Genomic DNA, 27247 nt, shown 5'->3' on the forward strand with positions numbered 1-27247 from the left:
TTGTCTTACTCATAACCACACATTATTTTTCTAGACTTCAGTTCTCTGGACAAAAATGGGAGAACACTGTTGAGAGCTGCACTGTCCAGTACAGTAGCCACTAATCACATGCAGCTTTTGAGTCCTTGAAATGTGACTAGAATTAAGTGTGCTATAAGTGTAAAATAAACAAAGAATTTCGAAGGCTTAGTGTTAAAAAGCGTAAATATTTCATTAATAACTTTTATACTGGCCAGGCATGGTGGCTCACGCCTTTATTCCCAGCAGATTGGGAAGCCGAGGCGGGTGGATCACTTGAAACCAGGAGCTCAAGACCAGCCTGGCCAACATGGTGAAACTCCATCTCTACTAAAAGTAGAAATAATTAGCTGGGCATGGTGGCACATTTCTGTAATCCCAGCTATTTGGGAGACTGAGGCATGAGAATCCTTTGAACTCAGGAGGCAGAGGTTGCAGTGAGCCAAAATCACGCGATTGCACCCCAGCCTGGTTGACAGAGTGAGATTCTATCTCTAATAATAATAATAATAATTTTTATACTAATTATATATTGAAATATAATGCTTTATACATATTTCGTTAAAAATAAAATATTTAAAATGAATTTGCCTGTTTGTTTTTCCTTTTTAACATGGTTACAGAAGACTTAGCATTCCATATGTAGCTCACATTATACTTCCATTAGATAGCACTGGCAGAGATGCTTGCTATTTAAATGTAGTATGTGGGCTAGCAGCTTCAGTATTACTTAGGAGCTTATTGGAAATGTCAAGTCTGAGGCCCCACTCCTCCTGAATCTGCAAGATTAACAAGATCCTTAGAAGTTCATATAAACATCAATGTTTAGAAAATGCTGATCTAGATAACGTTTTAGATGTTTCTTTCTATAACTCCATCTTCCTTTACATTTGCATTTTTTTCAAACAAATGTTTTAAAGTCTTTGGAGCATCCTGATCTAGCACATATTAGATGCAAAACCTTGGGGAAGTTATTTACATTCCTGAAACTCAATTTCATATTTATAAAATGGATGTAATATCTCTTCAATCCCATAATTTGTTTATAGGGATTAAGTGAAACACAAGAGTTATGCAAGGAACCAATACATTGGAGATACTTTTTTTAGTAACAAAAATAACATTGAAAAACTAGATTAATCCAATTATTTTCATTCTTATATTGATTGCCAATACTATTTGGATATACAGTGGAATGAACCAGAGTTCGAAGGGCTGTTTTTATTTATTTTACCAATGTCACTTATTTTTTTCTTTAACAGTAATTGTGTATACTATGCTTACTTAGCACACTGATAAGTCTCTAGTGAAGATATTAAAACTTTTGGATCTGTTTTTAGAACAAAAGTGTTGCATAGCTAAATCTTCCTGCACCATCATTTTATAATCGATGTTGAAATTATATGTGTTGATCATTGGTCATTTCTTCAAAACATGGCTTTATGGAGCAGGAAAAAACTTTTTCCCTTTTGTTCAGAACATTTTTAACTTTACTGTTTGAAGTTCAATTTGCTAGAGCCAAAGAAACTAATAAAATATAAGTCTGTTTTATAGTAAAAGAGGACACTGAAAAGCCTGTCATTATTAAAATATACATAGAGTATAATAAGGTCAGTGATTTCAGGCCTGATTAGCTTTAAGTAAATTTAATGTCAAAGGAATATAATTAGACCCTGATTAAAATTTATTACGATTGACAGTAAAAATGACCTTCACAACTTACATCATTCAGTCATGTTCTAAGGATGACAAAGGGCAGGTCATCTTCTATGAGGTAAATGTGTATGATTGAAGCCTGAAGCACATGCATTTGGTCCCTTACCCTGCTAACCCTAACACCCAAGACCTGATCCAAGCCAGACCCTGTGCTTAGGTGTGTAGGTTATGTAAAGAGGGACCCAGAGGCTTTGTTTCTCATGGGGATGCTTTGAGAGAAAAAGATACCTTTGAACCAGCAGGACCTGATTTCATCTGTGATGATGCTGATGATCAGAAATTATATATAAAAGCATATGGCAATGTGCCTATCAGATACAGGGGATTTAAAATATGTTCATAGAAAAGTTTCTCAGTGAGGCCACTGACCTTCTAAAGAGGAGATGACAGTAGAACAGATATATTGAGATACAGGTGATGCCAACGAATTTTGGGCAAAACCAATCTTCTCACCTGAAGTAAGAAAGTCATGTTTCAAGGTGTTTGCACGAATATTAATTGTGGTTGATAATGATGGGCACTTGCCCAGATTATTAGGTATGATTGTTAGAGAATGTTGCTGGTGATAAACTTGCATTTCTTAGAACCCCAGAACTCTCTTTGCAATATCATACAGTTTCATTTTCTTGAATTTATTCGTTCGTTAACTATGTGTTTACCAAGCACCAACTATGTACATGGTACTCTGCTAGTCAACAGACGAGTAACAAGATATATGTACTTTGGACCCTGCATTGAAAGAAAGGGCAAATAATATTTTTTTAAAACTACTTTATGCCTAATTCTTACAAGGAACTTTATGTATGTTCTCTCTTTTATTCCTTTTTTTTGTTTGTTTTTCTTTTATTCCTAATAATAATAACAACAATGATGATTAATAATGCTGACTCTGTGCCAAGCCCTGTTAGGCATTTTATGTTAATTAGCTCTTCATAACAACTCTATGGGATAGGTGCCATTTTTATAAAAATGGAAACTGAGGCATGGCCATGTTATCTTGATAAAACTCATAGACTTAGTAAGTGGCAGAGCCAGGATTTAAACCCAAGCACCAAAGTTCATGCTCTTATCCACCATACACATGGCTCCACATTATTTTCTTTAGTAATCAGACCACTAAGGCTCAGTGAAATGATTTTTCTTAAAGTCGCAGAGATGGTAAATACTAGAACCAAAATTTAAATCTCTGTCTACCATAAAAATGTCTTCTTCTGTTATATTAAATTGGCCTCAATTTAGTATTTAAGACCACATATACCGAAAAAGTTACATGTAAGACAGCGAATGCCTAGTGTTTTAGACACCATAGGAATACAAAGGAAAAATGGTCTTAAAGGAGTCCATCTACTTATTTTAACTGCTCCATGTGGATTCTATCACACTGTACATCAAAGTAAGTGATTTAACCAATGATTTGTTCTGCTTGATTTTATCAAAAGAGGTCATAGTAAGAATTTCACAGCAAGGCTTAAATGAGAATTCAGGTTTCCTTGCTCACTCATTCATTATTCAACAAATTTCTATTGACTGCCTACCATGTGCAAGCCATTTTGGCTATGTCATGATTAAAGATGTGCCCCTCCCACACCACCTCCCTTCCCACCCCAATCCTAGAACTAAATATCATTCTCTGCAGAAAGCCAGGCTAAAGAGAATTCAGCAAACCACTTTATTCTCATAAATCAGCTTTCTTAGACCTGGAAATTTTGACAGTTATATCTCCAGTAGCATTGTTTATACCTTCTATTTCATTCTAACTACATTTCATTAGCAAAATATAGCAAATATTTATTACATCATCACTCTTTTATATGAAACAATATAAGACACCATTCATTAGATATTGTTGGAAATATCAAATTTTATGTTCATAATTCCTCTATTCTGCTCTTATTATTTAAGTAAAATTAGGTTAAATATAGATAACTATAGAATTAAAATTTTTTAAAAACTGCCTTTGCATGTTTAAAAAATTATTTTTCAAATAAAGCCAACCATGTACATTGAAAAAAGCATGACTCCATACCACAGCTGACATATTCTCTCCCCATCCCTAGCAGCGACTTTTCCGTTTCTGCCTGTCTCAAGAGTTTGAGGAAAAATATACATGTTCCAAAACAATGAATAAAGTCCTGAATAGCTTTATCTGTTAGCGAGAATACATTGAGGAGTCTTTAGCTAAATATGAGGCAAACTAAAATTTGCTGTTTTAACTCAAATACGAGCAATAATAGGAGTTCTATCCACGTCTCCTTCCTTTCCTTCTGCTGACAAAGGATACATTTGATTCTTGAGGTTAATATGAGACCTAGAGACAGCTATAATTAGGGAGCTAGGGTGAGAATTAAGGTAATAAATCCTAAGAAAAGACTGAGCATACTGATGATAAGAGAATAGTTAAATAAAATGTTGAAAAAGATCAAGGATCAACAATTATACATTTAAATATACATATATGTATGGATATACATATTCATAGTTTTACATAAAGAAACCGTTAAGGTAAGAACAATGGCTTTGACAATTAATAATCAAGAAATGTTCACTGAGCATGTTATAAATAAATAGATATGGAGCACAATATAAAGATACAGTAGATCCTCTGAACAATTAAGTCCTTATTACAACTTTAATTTCATAAGCTAGCATTTCTCTGAGCCAAGCATTTAAATATTACTCAAATTTATAAAGGCTGGGCACTGTGGCTCACATCTGTAATCCTGGCACTTTGGGAGGCCTGGGAGGCTGAGGCGGGTAGATTGCCTGAGCTCAGGGGTTCGAGACTATCCTAGGGGCAACACAGTGAAACCTGTCTCTACTAAAATACAAAAAATTAACTTGGCGTGCTGGCAGCCTCCTGTAATCCCAGCTACTCAGGAGGCTGAGGCAGGAGAACCACTTGAGCCTGGGAGATGAAGGTTGCAGTGAGCTGAAATCATGCCACTGCACTCCAGCCTGGGCAACAGAGCAAGACTCTGTTTCAATAATAATAACAATAAATAGTTTAAAAATTTATGGTCAGATTTTAAGATTTTCTTGCAAAAAACAACACTGGGGAACAGAACCTTTCTAACTCAATTTCATGATTATCGTTGTCTGATCCTGACCATTCCCAGGTGGCTTACAGGAAGCGCATAGCTGACACCTTGAATTAGTCCATTGTTAGGCTCTCTATGTAAGGGTATTCATGCTTTTCTGTTGTTGTTTTGTTTTCTTTCTTAAAATAAAATTCCTCCAGTGAAAATTATTAGTGAATTGTATCTTTTTAATTTTTTTTTTTTTTTTTTGAGACAGAGTCTCACTCGGTCACCAGGCTCCAGGCTGGAGTGCAGTGGCGGGATCTCGGCTCACTGCAACCTCTGCCTCCCGGGTTCAAGCAATTCTCCTGCCTCAGCCTCCCCAGTAGCTGGGACTACAGGTGCACGCCACCGCGCCCAGCTAATTTTTTTGTCTTTTTAGTAGAGACGGGGTTTCACCATTTTGGCCAGGATAGTCTCGATCTCTTGACCTTGTGATCCGCCTGCCTCGGCCTCCCAAAGTGCTGGGATTACAGGCGGCGTGAACCACCGCACCCGGCCTAATTATTTTTATTGCTATGTTTAGCAATTGTTCAGTAAATTTTCTATTAAGAACTCAAAACCATTTATAAACATCTTATAATATCGAACACTTACGATGTGTCTGCAAAATTTAAATTTAGAGACTTAATTCTCACAAAAAAATGGCAACTGAGGCTGGGAGAGGCAGAGCAGGCCTGGTACCCATCTGCTGCCTCTCCCCACTGTCCTATCCTGCTCTTGCTGGCAAATCTCCTATGATTGCCAAATAGAAAAGTCAATGAAAAGATTGATCATAAAAACCACTGAATACAACGTTCAGATTCTTGATTGGTGATTTTAAATTAGAGAATTACCCATTTCATAGAAAAGTGCTTTAGAACTATCAAGGACAAAGGAATAAATACTACTTACAATAGAGAAGTTAACATGCTTCTTCCAGAAAGTCTTGCATCTTGCACTGTTTCATTGCTCTAAATAAAAATACTTGGCCTCATAATTAAACTAAATTACCAATATGTTTTCCATGTAAATTTGATTACTAGAAAACACATACACACAGATGTACACACACACTCAAACGAAATTTATATTTACTGCTATTTGGGTCTTCATGTTCTTCAAAACTGGTCACATTTGTTTTTACTTCTCAGTAAGCAAAAAATACTTTATTTTAGCACCAGAAATACTTAATGCAAATATAGATATAAATGCATATAGTGATTATATAAAATATTTTCTTTTCTCCTGTGCAGAGGTTTTCAAATTGCTGGTTTCAAACCCCAGTTCCTTGGAGGTGTCTCTAGGGGAAGCAGGAGCCTGGGCTGACTGGGCTGCAAGGGACCTTCCCCTGCTTCGACCTGAGCAGATCTGCTTTCCAATTTTGTACATTGGGATTACTCATGACATTTCCCTTGAAGGACTTCTGCTGCTCTTAAAAAGAATAAAAAGGAAAAGAAGGAAAGCAAAAAGTCTGAAACTCACAATGGTAGAATTTCTTGTAATAGCCAGTAGATGGCAAACTTTACTGCAAGGAAACAATTTTGCAGCCTATATAATTTGATCTGAAAATAGCAATTCAACTCTACATCCAGGAAAATTTACTATCCTGTATTTAAGTCTTCTGTGAAAACAGGAAACAAAATTTGCTGTGGTAATTTCTCTGGGAACTAAATTTCAATTATAATTTAAAATAATCCTATAACTTTTGTTCTGTGTCCATTTAAGTCTTGCTCCGAAGGTATTATCACTATGAAAACTATTGTGTTGGTCACTGAAAGTACATACAATATGCTGGGTATAATAATATTCAATAATATATATGACAGAGCTTTCTCAAGCATGGATGCAAAAACTGGGATAATCATAATCCTTACTTCATGACACTTTTGTCATTGGTCTTTGCACAGTCTGCGTTTATTTCTTTACTTGGTTATGTAATTAGTTTTAATACTGCAGTAAATTACAATTCCTTTATACATTTGAAAAATAGAATTTTCATTTCGATACATGTCTGGTTCCTTAGTGCAGTCCGCTATACTGTACCATCAGTTAATAATGCTCATGTGATGGGCTGCATTTCCAAGAGTGCCTATTAGCATTTCACCTGTGCAAACACCCATAAACCTTTGCAACGAATGGTGCTAGTGACACCAGTCACCCGAGGAGACCCAATAAGAGGATGTGGTTAACAGATGATCTTGTCCAGGAGCAGTACTAAAAGCAATTGAAAGTGTACATGGAAACAACGCGATGAGAGATAGGGCATGTGACCAGATTATAAATCTACCTATTTTGCTTTAAAAACATTTTTATCAAATCTATTCAATAATATTTTTAAAGTACCTAAAGATTATAAGGGAAACAGCAATACACTTACCACCCCATTCCTGCTTTTCAGTCCCAATGTACACTGCCCATATTTAAAACTCTTCCAGCTATTTCTTCTGATTTTTCTTTGCATTCCAAATAATAGGTGGATTTTTTTTTTTTCAGTTTTGGATACTGATGTAATCTATTGGAATCCTATTATGGTAAAAATAGGTTTAACTCTCCTGCAGTTCTCAACACACACACACCAACACACGCACGTTGGTCTGTTTTGTTTTCCATTACCTCTCTATGTCACTCTGTGCATTTTTCTTCTTTGAGAAATCCTTCCTCGAGCTCCACTTTCTCTTGCTTCTTTCAAAACTGGTTAATCTTTAAGCCAGTAGCATATCTGGGATCCTGGGACCTCTTTTCAACATCTTCTGCTTCTTTGCTCTGTTAGATTCTTTGCCTCCAAAATTCTGTCTTCCTCTTTCTTGGATTGCACCCTCATATTCATGCAGCATATTTCCAGGAATCTGAAAACAGAGCATGAGAGCTAACATTTTGAATCTTAATGCTCGAAAAGATTATTTTCTGCAAATTTGATTAGTAGTTTAGGTGGGCATAGATTTCTAATTTAGAAATTATTTCCTCTCAAGATTTTCAAGGCTTTATTTTATATCTTCTAGCTTCTAGTGCTTCTGTTGACAAATTTATAATTTCCTGCTTTATAAATGTACTGTTTCCTGCTTCAAGTAATGAAAGGTTTGAGGATTAATTTTTTGTTAAAAAATTTCACAGTGACGTGCTTTTGTGTGAGTATACTCTTTTATCAGTTTTCTTTGGCACTTGGTGAAAACTTTAAATCCATAAACTTATTCCCTTTTCATCCTCAGAACTGAAAAATGTTGTCATAATTTTTATTTATTTCTCTCTCCTCTTAATGCCCCCTTCAACACTCTACCTCTGTTTTCTTTGTTCTCTCATTTTTAATCCTCCCTGATTGATCTGCTACTTCCTGATTTTTTCTCTCCTGTTTTCACCTCTTAGTGTTTTTTTTCTAGTGTCTGGGAGATTTTCCCCAACATTATCTTCCAGTCACTCAATTGGAATTTTTGTTTCTGCTACTACATTTTTAATTTCAAAAACCTTTTTGTCTTCTAGACATTTACGTGAATAGCCTCCTATACTTGTTTCATCACTGAAGTATCCTTTCTTAACTCTTTAAACATATTAACTATAGAATTTTTTAAAAAATAAGTTTTGACTACTCCTTGAATTGTCTTTGTTACTTCCAAGTTACTTTTCTTTTTATTTTGATGTTTTGGTCTCTGTGTTTATCTTAGATAATTTCCTCAAACTTCTGATAATTTCATACAATCTGTATGTAAGAAGGTGATACTGTCCCTTCTTAAGCTGATTTATGGATACAGGGATGTTCCCTGATTATTATCATGTTCGCTTGTCATTATTCTTTAGAATATAACGAAAGTATAATTTAAAGTGTATTTAAAGAGTAATTTTTCCCCATATGTGCACATATATGACTCATATATACTCTTATCTATGTAGGCCTTTGTTAAAAGCTACTTGAAAACTCTTATATATTCTCGGGCCTTCCAGCTTTTATGAGAGTGGCTTGCCATTCTAGAGCTCTAGAGTGATCTAGAAGAGCCATTTCATTGTGGAATATACCATATCTGTATCTGTATTTTCTCTCAGGCTGGTCAAGAAAAATAATTCCATTTCCTGCTTAGGGTATAAATCTGGCTTCTGGGACATTCAGGGTTAAATTGGGAAGGAGGTTAGGGAGTATCTCAAAGTTTTGTAAATAGATATATTAAGTCCTTTGTTATCACATCTGTTCCCGCAACACCAGCACTCTCCCAATCACTGCCTATCACCAACATCACCAACAGTAGTGTCCCTGTCTCTAAATCGGCCTTTGTGGGGGAAGCGTACTTTTTCAGTTTTTTTTTCAGAAAAAATGTTGGAATATGAAGGTCTAATAGCTTCTGATAAGATTTTTAAACAAGCTTCTTGTTTACAAAACTACTTGAATTATTTCAGAAGTACCTGGAATCCCTGATTCCTGAACCCTTCTGGAGGTCTATGGCATAAACTGGCTTGGTTCAGGGATTCTACCATTGCTGCCTTGAGTTTTTGCCTGCTCTGACATGCTAAGCCTGTTACTACTTGCCCACCCTCACTACAGCTTCCATTTATGTTGGGGGGTGTGTGTGTGTGTGTGTTTATTGCTGTCCATACCTTTAATCTTTCTCCTTCTAGAATATGGGGGGATCATATTTACTGAAGTATAATTTGTGTACAATAAAATTCACTACATTTGAATATTGATAAAAAATACTTAACAAAATACTAACAAGTAGAATTCAACAAATATCGAAAAGATAATACATTATGGTCAAGTGGGTTTTACTTCTAGAATTGAGATGCTTTAACATATAAAAATAAATCAGTGTAATACATCACATTAATAGAATAAAGGGCAAAAACTGCACGATCACCTCACTTGACACAGAAACAGCACTTGACCACGTTTAACTCCTTTTTGCAATTTTTAAAAAGACTTCAACAAACTGGGAATAGAAGGAAATTACTTCAATACAATACCTCTGTTAAAAGCCTGCATTTAAATCATACTCAATGGTGAAAAACTGAAAGCTTTCTCTCTAAAGTCAAGAACAGGCAAAGATGGACACTCTTACCACTTCTATTCAATATAGTACTATAAGTCCTAGCTTAGAGCAATTAGATGAGAGAAAAGAAATAAAAGACATCCAAATAAAAATGGAAGAAGTTAAATTATATTTGTTTGCAGATGATGTCTTCTATATAGAAAATCCTAAAGTTTCCATAAATATATACAAAAAATAAAAATGTTCGAACCAATAAACAAATTCAGCAAAGTTGGAGGATACAAGCTCAACACAAAATCAGTTGCATTTTTGTACACTAACAATGAACAATCTGAAAGGAAATTAAGAAAACAATCTTATTTACAATAATAGAAAGAATGAAGTTCTTAAGAATAAGCTTAACCAAGAAAGTGAAAGACTTGCAGATTAAAAATTATAAAATATTGTTGAAATAAATTAAAGAAGACAGAAATGAAAGACATCCATGTTCCCGGGTGGGAAGACTTAATATTATTAAAATGCTTATGCTAAATGAAGAGATCTACAGATTTAATGTGATCCCTATCAAAATCCAAATGGTGTGTTTTTGCAGAAATCGGAAAACTATCCTAAAATTTACATGGAATACCCAAGATCCCTAAACAGCCAAAACAATCTTGAGAAGTTAAAACAAAACTGGAGGCCTTATGCTTCTGGTTTTAAAACATATTACAAAGCTACAGTAATCAAAACAATGTGGTACTATTATAAGGATAGACATACAGAACAAAAGAACAGAATAGATAATCCAGAAATAAGCCAGATATATGGTCAAATTATCTTTAATCAAGATGGTAATCCTACACAATGGGGCAAGAATAATATCTTCAACAAACGGTGCTGGAAAAATGATTTCCCCATACAAAAGAATAAAGCTGGATCCCAAACAACTTCTCCATATACAAAAATTACCTCAAGTTTTGCCTTCTCTAGAATGTCACATAAATGAAATCATATAGCATGTGGTCTTTGTGTCTGGTTTCTGTCACTTAGCATGATACCTTAGAGATTCTGTTGTATTGTTCTATGCAACAGCAATTTGCTCCTTTTTATTACTGAGTAGTATTTCAGTGTGTGATTATATTAAAATTTATTAGCCAGTTGATGAAAATTATGCATAAAGCTGTTATAATATTTAAATGCAAGTTTTTGTGTGGACATTATGTCTTTATCTCTCTTCAGTAAATACCTAGGAGTGGAATTGCTGAGTCATGTAATAAGTGTATGTTTAAATTTATAAGATACTTTGAAACTCTTCTTCAAATTAGCTATACAATTTTGCTTTACTACCAGCAATACGTGACATATATACAAGTGATAACACAATACTAATAACAGTAAAATTAGTCTTTTAAGTCATGACACATTATGAAAGATAAAATAAATATTGTGTAAGCATATGAGGGTCATACCAGCATGATGATGTAACCATTCTAAATTTTTATGATCGTGCTAAGATAGCTTCTGAGTATAAAAGTGAAAATTATCAGAATTAAAAGGAAAAATAAAAAGCTCGTAATCACAATGCCACATCAGTCTCAATAACTGAGAGAAAAAGATATACAACATTATAGGTCTGAATAGCACAATTAACAAACTTGGCCTAATTGATTTTTATAGATTTTCTATGAGTCAAAGAAAAAAATCACGATGACAACCAGAACACATTTTATCTGAGTGACAATGAAAGGAAGTACAGAAAACAAGAAAGCTGTGCTTATAGGTAAACCTTTAGTCGTAAATTGAAAAATGAGAGAAAGAACTGAAAAGTAAAGTTTTGAAAAAAGTAAAGTTAAAAAAAGCAGGTTAAATTGAAAGAAAGTAAAATTAAGGAAATAAAAAGTTAAAAGCAAAAACCCATAAGACAAAAAATAAAATATAGACAGACTCTAATAAATTAAAGTCCACAATTTAAAAAGACTTAAACAATTAATAACACACAGGCAAAAATGATCAGTTAGTGAAAATCAACATATAGTATTTCAATTTTGGTCATTTTAGCCATTCTAGTGGGTGTGTAGTGATATTGTTTTTACTTTCTGTGTCCCTAATGGCAGATAATTTTGAGTATTTTTCAGTGGCTCAGTTTTTATCCCTTTATATCTTTGACGGGGTTTTGAAAAGTAGCAGAAGGAAACGCGTGTGTGAAAAGTAAAAATGTTAAGTACAAAGTCTGCTTTAAAAAAGCCTAACCTCTAAAATGATTTAGTGAAAAGAAATGGGTTTTGGAATCTAAAAGACCAGAGGTTCAAAACCACTTTTGCATGACGGTGCAAAAATTGCTTAGTCTTTTTAAACCTTAGGTTTTTCATAAGTAAAATGCTTCAAATAAATGTTATTAAAATTCTATTTTTTAAAAGTTTAGAGGAGGAGCCTTGGATATGAATGCTCATTTCCTCTGCTGTCTTTCCACACTAATAAATCAACTTGTGGATTAAATAATCATCATTACCGTCATCATCGCCATCACTGCTAACAAAACAAAACAAAGGCCAAAGTATAAATTCATAACATGTCCTTGGGGGAGGAAGTCATTTGTAATACTTAATTGTATTTGCTCAGTTTGGACACAAAAACTGGAAATACTGCCCTATGTTTGTACTATTAAATATATCTTCATTTTTTCTCCCCATCACATTTTTCTTCCCTTTTACAGAGAATGCCAGTATCTCTATTCTTTTTTTCTTTCTTCTGCAAATAATATCCTTCTTTTACTTCCATTCATTTAAAAGCATATTTCAAATAGATTTTCTTCAATGAGTCTTGCTCTGGCACATTTTCCCATTCTGTATGCACTCTTGCATATTTCTATTATATTTCCCTCTTTCTTCCCATAGGTATGCATTGAGCACCTGCTATGTGACAGGTAAGATTATAGGCCCAGTAGATACAGAGAGACAAGCTATATTAGTCTAGGTACTCTAGAGAGACAGAGCTAATTGTGCGCACGCACGCGCGTGTGTGTGTGTGTGTGTGTGTGTGTGTGTGTGTATGTGTTAGTTCCAGCATGAGTCTGAGTCTGAAGGCCAGAGAAGACTGATGTCAACGCTTGAAGAAAATCAGGTAGAAGAGGCAATTATTTTGTACTTAACCTTTTGTTCTATCCAGGCCTTCAGTGTACTAGATGAGGCCCACTCATGCTGTGGAGGACAATCGCTTTACTCAGTCTACGGATTGGAATGTGAATTTCATCCAGAAATACCCTCACAGTCAAACCCCAAAATAATGATGTTTAACCAATTATCTGGGTACCCGTGGTCCAGTGATGTTACACATACAGTTAGCCACCGCAAGTACACCCCTTGTCAACTTGGCATCCATATGCATCTTTTTAAACCATACTTAATCTCCAAATAAAAATATAGGATGATCACAACCCTGTCTAATATGATACAACTACTCTGTGTACAACCAGAAATGCACTAACTCCTTCTCCAGAAGAGGAGGTAAAGTCCTTGAGTGATGTTTAGTCTTCTCCTTAATATCTCATAACTTAATACTATGAGATAAAAATAACATTATTCAAGTACTACTATATAAAACACTACATCTAATCTTATATGATAAAGGAATAAGGCAGGAAAGAAAAGACAGACAGATGATAGATAGATATAGATGGATGTATATAAACTATATGCATACAGTGAATCATACAAACATATTTATAAGAAAACAAAAGAATTACAGTCCTTATTTCTGTAGTTTGTCGTGAGGTTGAAGCTGATATTTGTAACTATCTTTTTTTGCTACCCATTCTGTATTCCCTTTGCTTTCAGCAAGCACCAGAGTTGGTCATGATTCTTACCTGGTGGAGTTGCCTAAGTCTTCATTCTTGAAGGCCTTTGGGCATTAATAGTCCTCCCTTGTATTGGGTTGCTGCTATTTTTATTGTTTTAATCACAGAGCAGACTAATACTAAGAGACACCCTAATAGAGCTCCTGTGTTCTACAAATGCTCATCCGTACCTCCATTGTGGAGTGATACCCCAGTGTTCCCGTGGTAGTCAGGATCAATCACTCCAGTAATACAATAACTCCCTCTTTTGTTTGTCTATTCAGAGACATGAGATGTCCAAAGTAATCAGGTAGCAGTCTTAAGTTTTAGTTCAATGAAATCATTGCTGTGTTTCCTGGTAGAGTCATTTTTTTCTTTAGAACTAAGAACTCTAGTGCAGCAGAGCATAAGGTCATGGGAGCAGGAAGCAAAAATTTTGCAGTGGGGTACTAAGGGCAATAGTGAATGGCGTCACTTGCCTTTCCACACCTTGATTCCTGGGCCCATGAATCTTGACTCTGGTAGAAACAGCATGATACATTGGGTGCAGATTCAGAGCATATCCAGCCTTCTGGAGAGCCATGTCAATCTCTGCAAAGACTGCCACCCAGCTGGCACTACAACTGAGTCTTTAAAAGTCCATTTCACATTTCTATCCAACCAGTGGCTTCAGGATGATGAGGAACATGGTAAGACCCAGGAATTCTATGAACATGGACCCATTGCCCCATTTCTTTTGTTGTGACGTGAGTTCCTTGATTAGAAGCAATGCTGTGTAGAATACCATGACTGTACAGAAGGCATTGTATTAGTCCACAGGTGGTAGTTTTGGTAGAAGCTTTGCATGTAGGGAAGCCAATTTCATATATAGAGTGTCTATTCTATTATAGTAAGGGTGAAGCTCTTGCCATTTTCCATTCATAAAAATAATGGAATCAGTCCAATGTAATTGACTGTCATCAGGTAGCTGGCTCATTAGCCCAAGGGAGGGTGGCCATACTGGGGACCTAGTGTTGGTCTCTGCAGCTGGCAGATTAGGAACTCAATAGTAGCTATAGCCAGGTCATCCTTGGTGAGTGGAAGTTCATGTTGCTGAGCCCATACATAACTTCCATCCCTGCCACCGTGACCACCTTGCCTTTGGTGGTTTATTGCCAACACTCAGACCTTGCCACTCTAGGATCCAAGGACTCCACTTGCATTTAGGCTTCCCAGTTCAGTGACTGGAGTCTCCCCTGTAAGATCTGGCCTACAAACCACAGAGCTCTTCTATTTTATTTCAAATAAATTCACATTTATTTCTCTCAGTAGTGGTGAAAGATATGAATTTTGCATTCTTTTAGTGTGGGTGAGTAGGTTATAGATGACAAATCTAATCTTCCAGTCTTCCTAAGCCCTTAAGACCCTTATTCTACATCAAATTAAGTCAAGTCCAGCATTTCTAGTTCACTAACTGGTCATTTTTTGGTTCATGTTTTAGCAAATCAACCAATTAGAGCCCTTCCAAAATTCTTGAACTGCAACATTAAATGAAGAGTCTCTGATTAGGGATCCAATATCAATAAATTTAGCCTGATCCAACTTTATGTTCCTTCCACCATTATCCCACACTGTCAATATCCATTCCCAGATTTATATCGGTATAAATTAGAAAACTTAAGTAGTTTCTTGGAGTGTAGTGTACTTCTCATGGATCTTACTTTGCACCTCATCTTTAGGGCCCTGCTGGAACTTGAATCTAGTTATAGGTCTAGAAGAAACGAGGAGTGACATGGGTGGGTCCTGAAGGGAATCAACATTGTAGTACATGACAAGTCCTTGGGGGAAGCCTCTAATTTCCTTAGGTAATAAAGAGTTAATTCTTCCGAATGGAAGTGGAGGGGCCACTACCAGTTGTGAAAGAAGACTCATCAGTTAGGCCTCAACATCCCCAGCTTAATCAGGATCTTCCCATACATCCCCACTTAAACTTACAGGTTTCAAAAGGGGAAAGAAAACAAAATAAACACGTAGAATTCCAGTTGTCCCAATCAGTACCCTTCTGAACAGTAAACTCCCTCTGAGAATGTGAGTTCAATTTGCATTGTAATCCAGCCAACTGCAGGATGAGATCCTGCATTTGATTTTCAGCACCTTCAGCTGCTATAAGAGATAAGGGTGTCACTCAGAGCATGCATTGAAGATGTTAGGTCATGGATTTGGTGCTTAAACTGGGCATTTAAATTTCCGAGCTCATCCTTTTCTTTCAACACATTGTCCAGTGACAGTAGGAGCAACCAGCCAACTTCATTATATTTAATTTCCCAAAATGTTCTAAAGGGTCATATACACAGTCTTACAGCTTCTTGCTTCTTACAAGTGGTTGATCAGAAGTATCCAATGTAGTTATTTTGTGTATCTCTATTGCCAGATCACACCATGGACTATTAGTGCTCATTTTACTGCTGGCAATAGAGTCATTAGAATCTTTAAATCTACTCCAGTTAGGAGGTCAAATCCAGAAACCCGGTACAAATTCAGAAAAGTTATTCATAAAATTCTGTTCCTCTACAACCACTCTCAGAGGCAAAATCTGAGGTAGTCTAGGTTCTTCAAAGAAAAAGAACCAATAGGTTATATATGCAGATGCTCCTCTATTTACTGTGGGGTTACATCCTGAAAAATCCATTGTAAACTGAAATTATCACAAGTCAAAAATTTATTCAATACACATAACATACCAAACATTATAGCTTAGCCTAGCCTACCTGGAAAGTACTCAGAACACTTACACTAGCCTATAATTAGGCAAAGTCATCTAAAACAAAACCTATTTTATAATAAAGTATGAACTGTCTTATGCAATTTATTGAAAACTATATAGAGAGTGAAAAACAGAATGTATGAGAGAACTGTAAGTCAAAAAATGTAAGTTGAGGAGAGGCGCAGAGGCTCATGCCTGTAATCCTAGCACTTTGGGAGGCCACGGCGGGAGGATCACAAGGTCAGGAGATCAAGGCCACCCTGGCTGACACAGTGAAACCCCATCTCTACTAAAAATACAAAAAATTAGCCCGGCGTGGTGGTGGGCACCTGTAGTTCCAGCTACTTGGGAGGTTAAGGCAGGAGAATTGCTTGAACCCGGGAGGTGGATGTTGCAGTGAGCAGAGGTAGCACCACTGTACTCCAGAGTGAGACTTCATCTCAAAAATAGCCAATGTAAATTGAACCATCATAAGTTGAGATCATATATAGTATATATATTCATATATACTATATTACTCCATATATATGAGACATATATATACTCCATATATAGTATATATCTCATATATGTATATATGAGAGAAAGAGAGAGGGAAAGGAAAAGAGAAAGGAGAGTTTTAGTATAAGAAATTAGCCCAGGCTATTATAAAGAACTGATTTGTCTCATAATTTAAGAGCAAGCTCCCCATTTTGTAACCTTTTAAATTACAAGCCTGTACTGTTATTCACTATTATGTCTGTGAACAATATTGTGAGAAAGTAAGTAAAAATAAGAGAATAATGTGTTAGATGAGTCAACATGAAAAGGCATGTTTTGTGGGTTGATACATTTTAGTTGCCAAATTATAAAGCTCCTCAGCATAAAACGTTAAGAAAATAAAAATGTTATAATCATAATATAGACATATATACAGTGAAAAATTATATGCATACAAGTATCCAATGAATTTGGAGAGAAAAATACAGAATTATTGCTTTCCTGAAGCTTAATATTCCAATTAGAATTTTAAAAATGTGTTCTGGGACAGAAGTCTTACAGGAAAATGAAAGTTTTCAAACTTTACTACATTAATTGCCTTGCTGTGGGACTTAATCTGTCATCTGTAAAATGTAAATAATTATATTGCTGTGAGGATAAGAAATAATACATGTGAAATACTTGGCATTTCTCATTGCAGAGAGTAGATCATCAGTGGTCAGAATGTTATTTTTTAAATGTTTTTTCATTTTTCTATGCTTTTCATTTTGGAGCATAAAATGATGGTTGTGGTGGTAAAGCAGTCACAAACCAACTTACTGCATTCATTTAGATACTAGTTTCAGTTAGACAACTTTTTCAGAGACAATTTTGTAATTCAGTTACAGTATTCTCCAAAATATTTTATGAAATAATGTGAATTTCAAAATTCTGTGTATATGGAAAATATTAACAGCTGCTTCAATTCATCCCGTTACTCAACTGTACTTAAACCTGAGAAAGGGAATATGGAGAAGGAGAAAGAATCTCAAGCCAGCCATTTTTTTTCTTATTAGAAACTATATGAGAAGTTTAGATAAATGAGGAATTAGAACTCACGATTAGAACGCAGCCAACTATATTTTATTAATGAGTTTGGTTAAGGAAGCACAAGGGTCAAAAAGAAAGATTTTTAACTTTGTCCTGAACTATTCATAAATTTAATGTTGATTTTTTTTTACTTCCTTGTAGATTCCTTTTGCAATAAAAACGACACCAGGTGCCTCTCAAATTCTTGCCAAAACAATTCTACATGCAAGGGTTTTTCAAAAGACAATGATTGCTCTTGTTCAGACACAACCAATAACTTGGACAATGACTGTGACAACATGAAAGACCCTTGCTTCTCCAATCCCTGTCAAGGAAGTGCCACTTGTGTGAACATCCCAGGAGAAAGGAGCTTTCTGTGCAAATGTCCTCCTGGGTACAGTGGAACAAGCTGTGAAACTACCACTGGTTCCTGTGGCATGAACTCCTGCCAACATGGAGGTATTTGCCATCAGGACCCTATTTATCCTGTCTGCATCTGCCCTGCGGGATATGCTGGACGATTCTGTGAGATAGATCATGATGAGTGTGCTTCCGGCCCTTGCCAAAATGGGGCTGTGTGCCAGGATGGAACTGATGGCTACTCCTGCTTCTGTGTCCCAGGATATCAAGGCAGGCACTGTGACTTGGAAGTAAATGAATGTGCTTCCGATCCCTGCAAGAATGAGGCTACATGCCTCAATGAAATAGGAAGATATACTTGTATCTGTCCCCACGATTATTCTGGTAAGTGTCATCATATCTGAATCCTAGACGGTGTAATTAGCTCTCTCTAAGTGGCAGAAGCAGAGGTTTATGAAAATGGCCGAGTTCTTGACAGGAATCAATCACTAGATAGAAACTTCCTAAACTATTGAAAATACACTGAATGCACTGAATTCTAAGTGGTTGCCTACCATCACTGTTGTTGTTTTAAATGGGCTCTACATGATTTAAAACAGGGGTTTGGTCTGGAATAAGTGGGCGCCAAGAGAATCTCGAAGACAGTTCAGGTTTCCTCATCAGTGCATCTTCCTTTCATGACAGTTCAAGCCTGCCTTCCAATCCCCAAAGCCAGCATCGCAACCTTCTGGGAAGGCAGGTTGGAAATTGATGGGTTTCTAGTTGCGATTTGAGTATGATCAACAGATCACTGATAGCAAAGTGATGGAGCATGGTATATCAGATAAATCATGATTTTTATTAAGAAAACAGCCTGTTCTTATTTTATGTCTTAGAGCAAACAATTTACCTCATATTTATCTATTCTTTACAAAGTTTCTGTTGATAGAATTTTATTTTAATAGTAGAGTAACAAGGTGACAACTCGTTATTACCAGGTTATGTGCTATTCAGCCTCCTCGCACTCAGTATTTATCCTCCCTAGCCTTTTGAATCACTGTTACTGTTTTAGGTCAGTTCTTCATGCTGGCCACATTTCTTGCTACGCTTTACTCTTGGGCTATTCCATTTACTTGTAAGGGGGTAACTTACCTAGTCTATGCTTTCTCACATGCATTCATTCTAACTTCTGCTCACCACTCTTACAGTTCCTGACTCAGATCTCCAAGACACCACTCACATTTTAATATCATTTTCCCTTAGCTCATGCCACTTTTGTACCTCCCTGAAAGCTTTCCTGAGGCTTTCAGCTTTTAAATTGCCTTCTTCTCCCAACACTTTCACGCTTAGCTCTTTATTTTGTCATTTTTATTATTTTCCAAGTATTTTATTATTTTGTCATTTTGTTATTTTCCAAGTGTTACGCAATATAACTATTTGGAAAATATTTCTCTTCAAAATTTGCCCCAGAACCCTCCAGCATCTTTTTGCTTTTAAACATTCTAAAACTATATATTTTATAAAATAGACATATCCCTGGTTGCTCTAAAATGAAATTTTTCCCTTCTCCCTCCTCCCTTACATACAACCAATCTTCAGAATCTGACGTTTTGGCATGTAAGACGTGTTCCAAATTGAGCTCACCAATTTATTTCTTGGTTTGGGTTTATTTTAACTCTCGTGCATGCTACTAAACAGCCTCCCAAACTTTCTTCTTATAACTTCTACCTTCTCAAAGTTGTTCTGAACACTGCCTTTGAAATAACTTTTATTTCCCACTTATAAAACAGACCGATACCACAGTTGTGGAGAGCCTTGGAGTGTCCCACTACACGGAAAACAATTTTAGCCTCTCCCTGAAAGCCTTTCACAATGTGGGCCCATGACAGTGGTCACGTCCTCACACATCATTCCACCAAAGCCTTATATTTACTCTAATAAATCTCCTTCATTTCTTATGCAAGTGATTTCCTTCCCCCGGAATGTCTTTCCCCCCTTCACAATGTCTACTCTGAAGTTCTCCTATACTTTTTAATGTCTAGTTCAAATATCACGTAACGCAAGAAGTATTTCCAGGTTCCTTTCCAGCTGGAAGAATGGTTTCACACTGCTACAGTAATGATACGCATTATGTCCATACTAGTTGACACCTGTATTAAAGAACTCCCCATAATTCTTTCCTATATTACAGATATCTATGTTTTCACCACCCCCCCAAATGTTACTTCCTAAAGGGCAGAAGTACTGTTTTATATTTATTCTTTAATTCATCAATACTTTCTGAGCTTCTATTAGGTGTCAGTTAGTGGATTAAGAAGAGGAGGCCCTCTTCCTCTAAAAGCCTGGCTCAGTGTTTGTGAGTAATAGCTGCTTAATCAACTGTTACTAAATTGTTCTGAGTTTTAAAATTCTTCCATCTATTTCTGGGTACCCTTCCCCATCATGAAACTCAGGTAAATTAATATTAAATAAGAATTCACTTTCTGTGTTACTTTATGTATACTCTGTCATGGTAGAATACTTGTGTCAAATGGAAAATCATTTTATCAAGTGACTTTTAATTGTCAATCCTATGCTAAAAGTTACAGGAAATATTACAAGAGCTTATAAAACAATAGTTATATGAAAAACTCCTTGTTTTTATGCCATATTGAAGTGTCTCGTTTCTTTGGAGAGAGTTATGGCAAGTGAATTTCAATTTTTTTTTTTTGAGTAGAATTAAGAATTTTTTTCTGGGGCTGGCTTGGAATTGTTTTGTTTACAATGGTCACATTAAAAAATCAATATAGTTCATTAAGATAGTGTCTTCCATTTTCTGCTTCCATTTCAATATTGTGAATGGTGATTAAAAGGCATAGATGTGAAATCAAATTAATGTTTCATTCATTCCAACTATAGCATTCTGTAATAGCTTTATATTTGTAAAAAACACAACTTGAAAACTACATTTTACAATGTATGTTTTTAAAATATCTTAATTTAATTGCCTTTTAATGAATCCTTTCAGTGGTCTAAATTTAGGCATAAAAGATAGAAAGGATATATTCTAAATGTGAAATGTAGTCAAATTCCATCATAAGGCACTTCACCCTACAGTGAATTCATTTACACTGTGGGTTGTACCACATCCCTGCAGGGTCCAACGGGAATGGGCCCCCTTTTCTCTCTATAACACTTAGGTCCACAATGAGGATGCTTTCCTTGTCAATCCCTGATATAATAGTGTTGTTCCCTATTTGACTATTTTCTTCCCTTGTTTTCTATGAAATCAGCTAAATTTTATTATTTCAGCTTTTCAAGTGACATATATAAAACTTTCTTCCAAACAGAATTTAAACGAGAGACTCATAAGACAGATAAAAATCAGGTCTATTATTAGCTGCTTAGGCTTGTTCAGGTTAAAAAAAAATGCAGTCATAGGCTTGCTCACCAATCTCCTACACAAATAGAATGGCGTGTGTTCTGGTAGCTCATTGGTGTTTCTCAGCCTTGACTAGTCATTAGCAATTTCTCAGGGAGATCTAAAACAGAGGTGTTCAGACTCTACTTTCAGAAGGTCAAATTTAATTGATGAGTCTAATGTATAGCTAGGGCTGGTGGCCTAATATTAAGTCCCTGTGAACTTTATTTGGAAACTTTCCTTGCACTATACCATCATTTAGACACACACACAGAAAGGTTTGTTTATTTCGTTGCTATCCCATGACCACCTGTGTTTGTGGCAGCTCAGGCCAATTAATGAGAACCCCAAAGAAGGCCTATAGAACCAAGGAAAAGGCTGAAGTTGGAAAGGAAAGAAAAAAGACTATCAGCTATCAGCATGGATGCGCTGGAGTGCTCTGCCTCAACTCAGATCTCCTGATGAATCCTAGAAACTGTATTACAATGACCTCGCTGCTGTGCACCACATCCAAATTTAGAGTGATCATAAAGAACTCTTACAGAAAAAAAACCTGTGTTCCTCTGAGCAGCAAAATAAGAAAAGGTAATAAATTTTAAAAGGCAGAGAGGTAGAAGGGGAAAAAGAGCTGCAGCACGTGGAGAGGGTTCACACTGCATGAATTCTCCTCTGTGCATTCCATTATGCTTCATGAGCAGTGATTCATGAACTATAGAAATGGGCTCACAGAGAGCCACTGAAGAAGCTGGTGAGAATCTGCTGTGCATAAGCAAAAATGCCAACTGAAGCTGAAAGTAAGTGGATGCAAACTTTTTTAATGAACAGAATATTAGCTCTAAGCATGTGACTGCTTTTAGTTCAAGTTTATGCAATGAATCATTTCATAATTGAGGTCTTCTTTGAAATTAGCCAGATTGACTAATGTACATTTTTCACGTTGAGATGCCTGCAGTATGAGAAAAATAGAGCTGTAAGAGGGCAGAGAAAGGCCAGTTCGATCTATGTTGAAGCAAATCAGTGTAGGAAAATACCTTACTTCCTCTATTATAAAATAGATCTTTGGCATAGAAATAATCTTTTGGGATATAAGAAAATGCACTATATTCAATGCATTTTTCATTTGTATGATGAATTTTATTGCGGAAATAAAAATGTGTAAAAATTCATTATATATCAAGGAAATGTATTAGTACTTACAGAATAGTGAGAAGACTAGTTAGTTCATGGAGACTAGTTAGGAGGCCATTGCGATAACCCAGGTGTAAGATTTGAGGACCCGGCCTGAGAGTATTACCATGGGCATGAAAGGAAAGGGAAGGTATAATGTCACTAGAAACAAGACTCACTTAACATTTATCAAGGTCAGAATATTTTCAAACTTATTTTACCCAAGGAAAGCTTGAAATATCTAATATGAAAAAATGCATTAAAAGTTTAACTGCTATTCTTAATAAGCTTATAATGTAGATCAATGGGTCTCAAGTGTTGACATGCATCAGACTCACCTGTACAGCTTATCATTAAAATACAGTTTTTAATTCAACAGATCTAAGGTGAGGTCCAAGAATATGCATTTAAAACAAATTCCCAAGTGATGCCGATGCTGTTAATTTGGACACTACACTTTGAGATCTGCTCACCAATGCAATAGTATTAGGAGGTGGGGACTAAGAGGAGGTATTTAGGTCATGAGGACGGAAGCTTCATGAATAGATTAATGCCATAATAAAAAGGGCTTCTGGGAGTGGGTTTACCCCTTTCACTCTTCTGCCATCTAAGGAACAATGTTCCTATCCTCTAGAGGAGGCAGCCTTCAAGGCACCATCTTGGATGTGGGACTTTACCAGACACCAAACCTATTAGCACCTTGATCTTGGTCTTTTAAGCACCCAGAGCTGTGAGAAATAAATTTCTGTTCTTTATAAATTATCCAATCTCATGTATTCTGTTATAGCAGCACAAGATGGACTATAAGACACATGATAGGGATTTTTAAAATACTTGTTGAATTCATTAGTCATTAATTTATTCAGCACCCATAAATTGAGTACCTCAATGAGTTGGGCATTGTTCTGTGTTCTGTAAATGCAAGAGTAAAGAAAAGGATGGCAAAGTCTCTTACATTCCAGAAGGAAGAGATAGATGTCTATAAAACAAGTAATAGATATACCATGCAATTATTAGCCTCTAATCTACTATATATAGATATACTCTATTGATATACTATATATAGATATACTATATATATCTATATATAGTATATAGATATAAAATCTACTATATATAGATATACTATATTGATATACCATATATAGTATGTTAGAGGGTAATAATTGCATAGTATATCTATTACTTGTTTTATGAAGAAAAGTAAAACAAAAAAATGGTGTTAGGGATTAACTTTAGATAGAATAATCAAGAATGTCTTCAATAAGAAGGTGACATGGGAATAAAGTTCTAAAGAGGTGAGGATGGGAACCAAGGAAATGTCTTGTGGAATAGCATTCCAGGCAGAGGAACAGCAGATGTAAAGGCCCTGAGGTAAAGAGCCCTTGTCCTTGGGATGTTTGAGGAGCAGCAATGAAGTTAATGTGACTGGAATGAAGGAGGAAGGAGGGGATAGAGAGATCATGTTTTGGACCTTGTAGGCCACTGTAAGGACTTTGGCTTTTACTCTAAGTGAGATGGGAAGTTATTGGAGAGTTCTGAGCAGAGAGCTGGAATGATTTGACTTACATTTTCACAAGGTCACTCTGCTTATTGTGTTGAAGATACACTGAAGGAGATGATAACAGTGGAATTCAAGTGTCTAGGGGAGGTTAATACAATTGTCCAAGAAAATACACTCCTTGGTGGAGGGAAGCGTGAAAGAGATCTATCAAGTTTCAACAGTAACTTTCCCTCCTCCCTATTCCACCCTTAAAATTTAAGGTGGAAATTAACAAAGAACGATAATTCCAGTGCTCCACTTTTAGGGCTGACCAAGAGAAGACCTTCTTTCTTTCTCTTCCTAGAGCTAGTTTCAGCCTCCATGATATCCTGGGAAGATGGGTTTGAAACAATGTCAAGAACATTCCTAAATTTTCACTGATGGTAAAAAGGTACCAAAAGCACACAATATGACAAGGATTAAGAAAACCTGAAAAAAAGAAAAGCTTAATATGAAAACCACAGATTATTACAGTTTTGTCTAGCTGTAAAGCAAAACTTGTAGAAACAAAAAGGAGTATAATAGCTGTAATAACAAAATAATAAAATATAACAAAATAATTAAATCAAATAATATAGCGTATTAACAGCATTTATTAGGACAAATTTTCTATTGATTTAATACATTATCAGTCTTACATACATTTCAGATATCATTAAGAAAGGAAAAAATTATTCGGTTAAGTTGTAACATGAGACTAAGAGACTACTGATTGTAAATTGCATCTCGGTTCTAAAGAAGTGAAAAATGTGAGAGAGACATAAAGGAGTCTTAGAATTGACAAAATTCGGCAGTCCTTTAGAGATAGAATCCTGCTTTAAGTGAATGATTCCAAAAGAGCATTTTGTTATTTTTGGCATTCTTAGGAAAGGTGTGTCTAAATTCACAAGCCAGAAATCTTATTGGCTAAAACTCCAAAGATGTTCTCACTGCAAATAATAATTATCCACCCTCAGTATCTTATAACATCTTGCTAAACATTGTTATGGTGATTTAATGTTATTAATCAGAGCAGGAAGTCATCCAGCCTCTCCTTATTGCTTTGGGTTGTTAAACAGATTAATAGGAGGAGAACCTACTGTATATCTATCACTATAATGAAACTGAATACTCTCATTGTTCCTCATTGTTCAATGTTCCTCATTGCTCTGACACTTGTGTCACCAACTAGCACTGATAACTGTTGTACGTGATATACATAAAGAGGCCCAAAATAGCATACATAATTCTTATTTGAAAGAAAAATATTATGCATAGAGGCCTGTTAAGCATCAAATACATTGAATGGAATCTGAAATTTAAGACGATGGTCTGAAGCCAGACTACCATTATTTCCAAAGAGTGGACTCTGCAGATAATGAGAAAGGCATTCAGAATGGTTTATCAATGCTTTGCTGCTGCATGGTGTGCTCCCTGCCCACTGTAAAGAGTGATGAGGACGGCGTCAGAGTCAAGATCTGTTCCATCCTGATAGCATATCATGCGTATTATCTTGTGGCATAGAATGTTAACATGAATCTCTGAATGCCAAAAGATGCCAGTTGGAGTGCAAAGTCTCTAAATACTGATCAGAAGTTTGGGGAACAATCATTCTGAAACCATAATATGTTTTAAACATTTGCCAAAGCCACACATTTGAATTTTGGGCCTTGGATTTATGGCCCAGGCTTGTATAAACACTGAGAAACTCTGTTGTGGCATACAATTTGCCTTCCTGGAGAGATTATTCCATAGCTGTGACTTGATTATTCATGCATTCAACATTTATTGAGCATTTTCTATATTGAATAATATGTGTTAAGTGCCACAGATATTGGTGTTAAAGGACAAAGACTTTGACCTCAAGGAGCTCACAATTTTGTAGATAAAATAGAAAAATAAGCAATTGAGGACAATATATATAGACATTTATATTAAGGGGAATTTTGAGAGCACAGTGGAGCACCATTAGTGGCAAATGTAAGTGAGTAAGTGTAGTTTCCAGAATCATGTGATGTACAAACTGGATATTTGGGAACTAATTGGAGCTGGCCCGGGGGAGTAGGGAGTGAGGATTGGGGCATTACAAGTACGGGGAACACCTATGTGCAGACTAGAGTCGCGAGAGACAATGGAGATTTGAGGACGCTGCTGTGGGTGGCACCAGTAGAATCCACATCGTTTAGAAGCTTCCACTGCATCACAAGGCAATTGTGCTTTATTTCAGAAACAAGCAGATAGAGGAGGGATGCTGTCAAAAATTTAAGCAGGCAATGGTATAGTCATATTTGTACCTTATAGTGATCACATTTCTATAGAAATGTAGAGAGTGATTGTGAAAAGAGAAGTCAGTAGAAGTGAGAACAGATGAGAGATGATGTGGGTTGAATTAAGGTCACAGCAATAAGGATGGCACTTTAGATCCATATCTAAGAGAGAAATGATGAGATTTGATGACTAACTAGGGTATGGGGAATAGTAGCAAATAAGGTGATAACTCCTAGAACTATGGCTGGGATGACCTGGGTGATGATATCATTCACTGAGAGGAGAGTTTTGGCAGGCATGGGAGTCGAGCATATCAGCACGGGTGCGGAGAGGAAGGTTATCGTGTGTTTGGAATTGTGGAGTGATTCCTGTATTCGGAATTGTGGAGTGATTCCTGTATTCATCCATTTTCACTCTGCTAATAAAGACATACCCAAGACTGGGTGATTTATACAGGAAAAAGGTTTTACTAATTCACAATTCCACAATTCCACTTCCACCGGGTTCCTCCCACAACACATAGAAATCCAAGATGAGATTTGTGTGGGAACACAGCCAAACCCTATCAACACCTGTGAGAAGACTGAAGAAGACATTCTACAGATAGTATCAGGATGATCTGGGCCAGATGCAGTGGCTCACACCTGTAATCCCAGCACTTTGGGAGGCCAGAGCAGGCAAAT

At 36.0% G+C, this 27247-nt stretch overlaps 1 protein-coding gene across 1 annotated transcript in view; it reads left to right on the plus strand.

Moving 5' to 3' along the window:
- The window catches only part of CRB1 (crumbs cell polarity complex component 1), a 214225-nt gene that overhangs the window by 45300 nt on the left and 141678 nt on the right, over positions 1–27247 (plus strand). The window contains exon 2 of the mRNA XM_032288618.1: positions 18031–18612. Coding sequence (XP_032144509.1) covers positions 18031–18612 — 582 coding nt within the window. The remainder of the gene's footprint in view (positions 1–18030; positions 18613–27247) is intronic.

The sequence above is a fragment of the Sapajus apella genome, unplaced genomic scaffold (genome assembly GCF_009761245.1).
Source record: "Sapajus apella isolate SASKATOON/1434 unplaced genomic scaffold, GSC_monkey_1.0 scaffold22, whole genome shotgun sequence".
Lineage (NCBI taxonomy): Eukaryota > Metazoa > Chordata > Mammalia > Primates > Cebidae > Sapajus > Sapajus apella.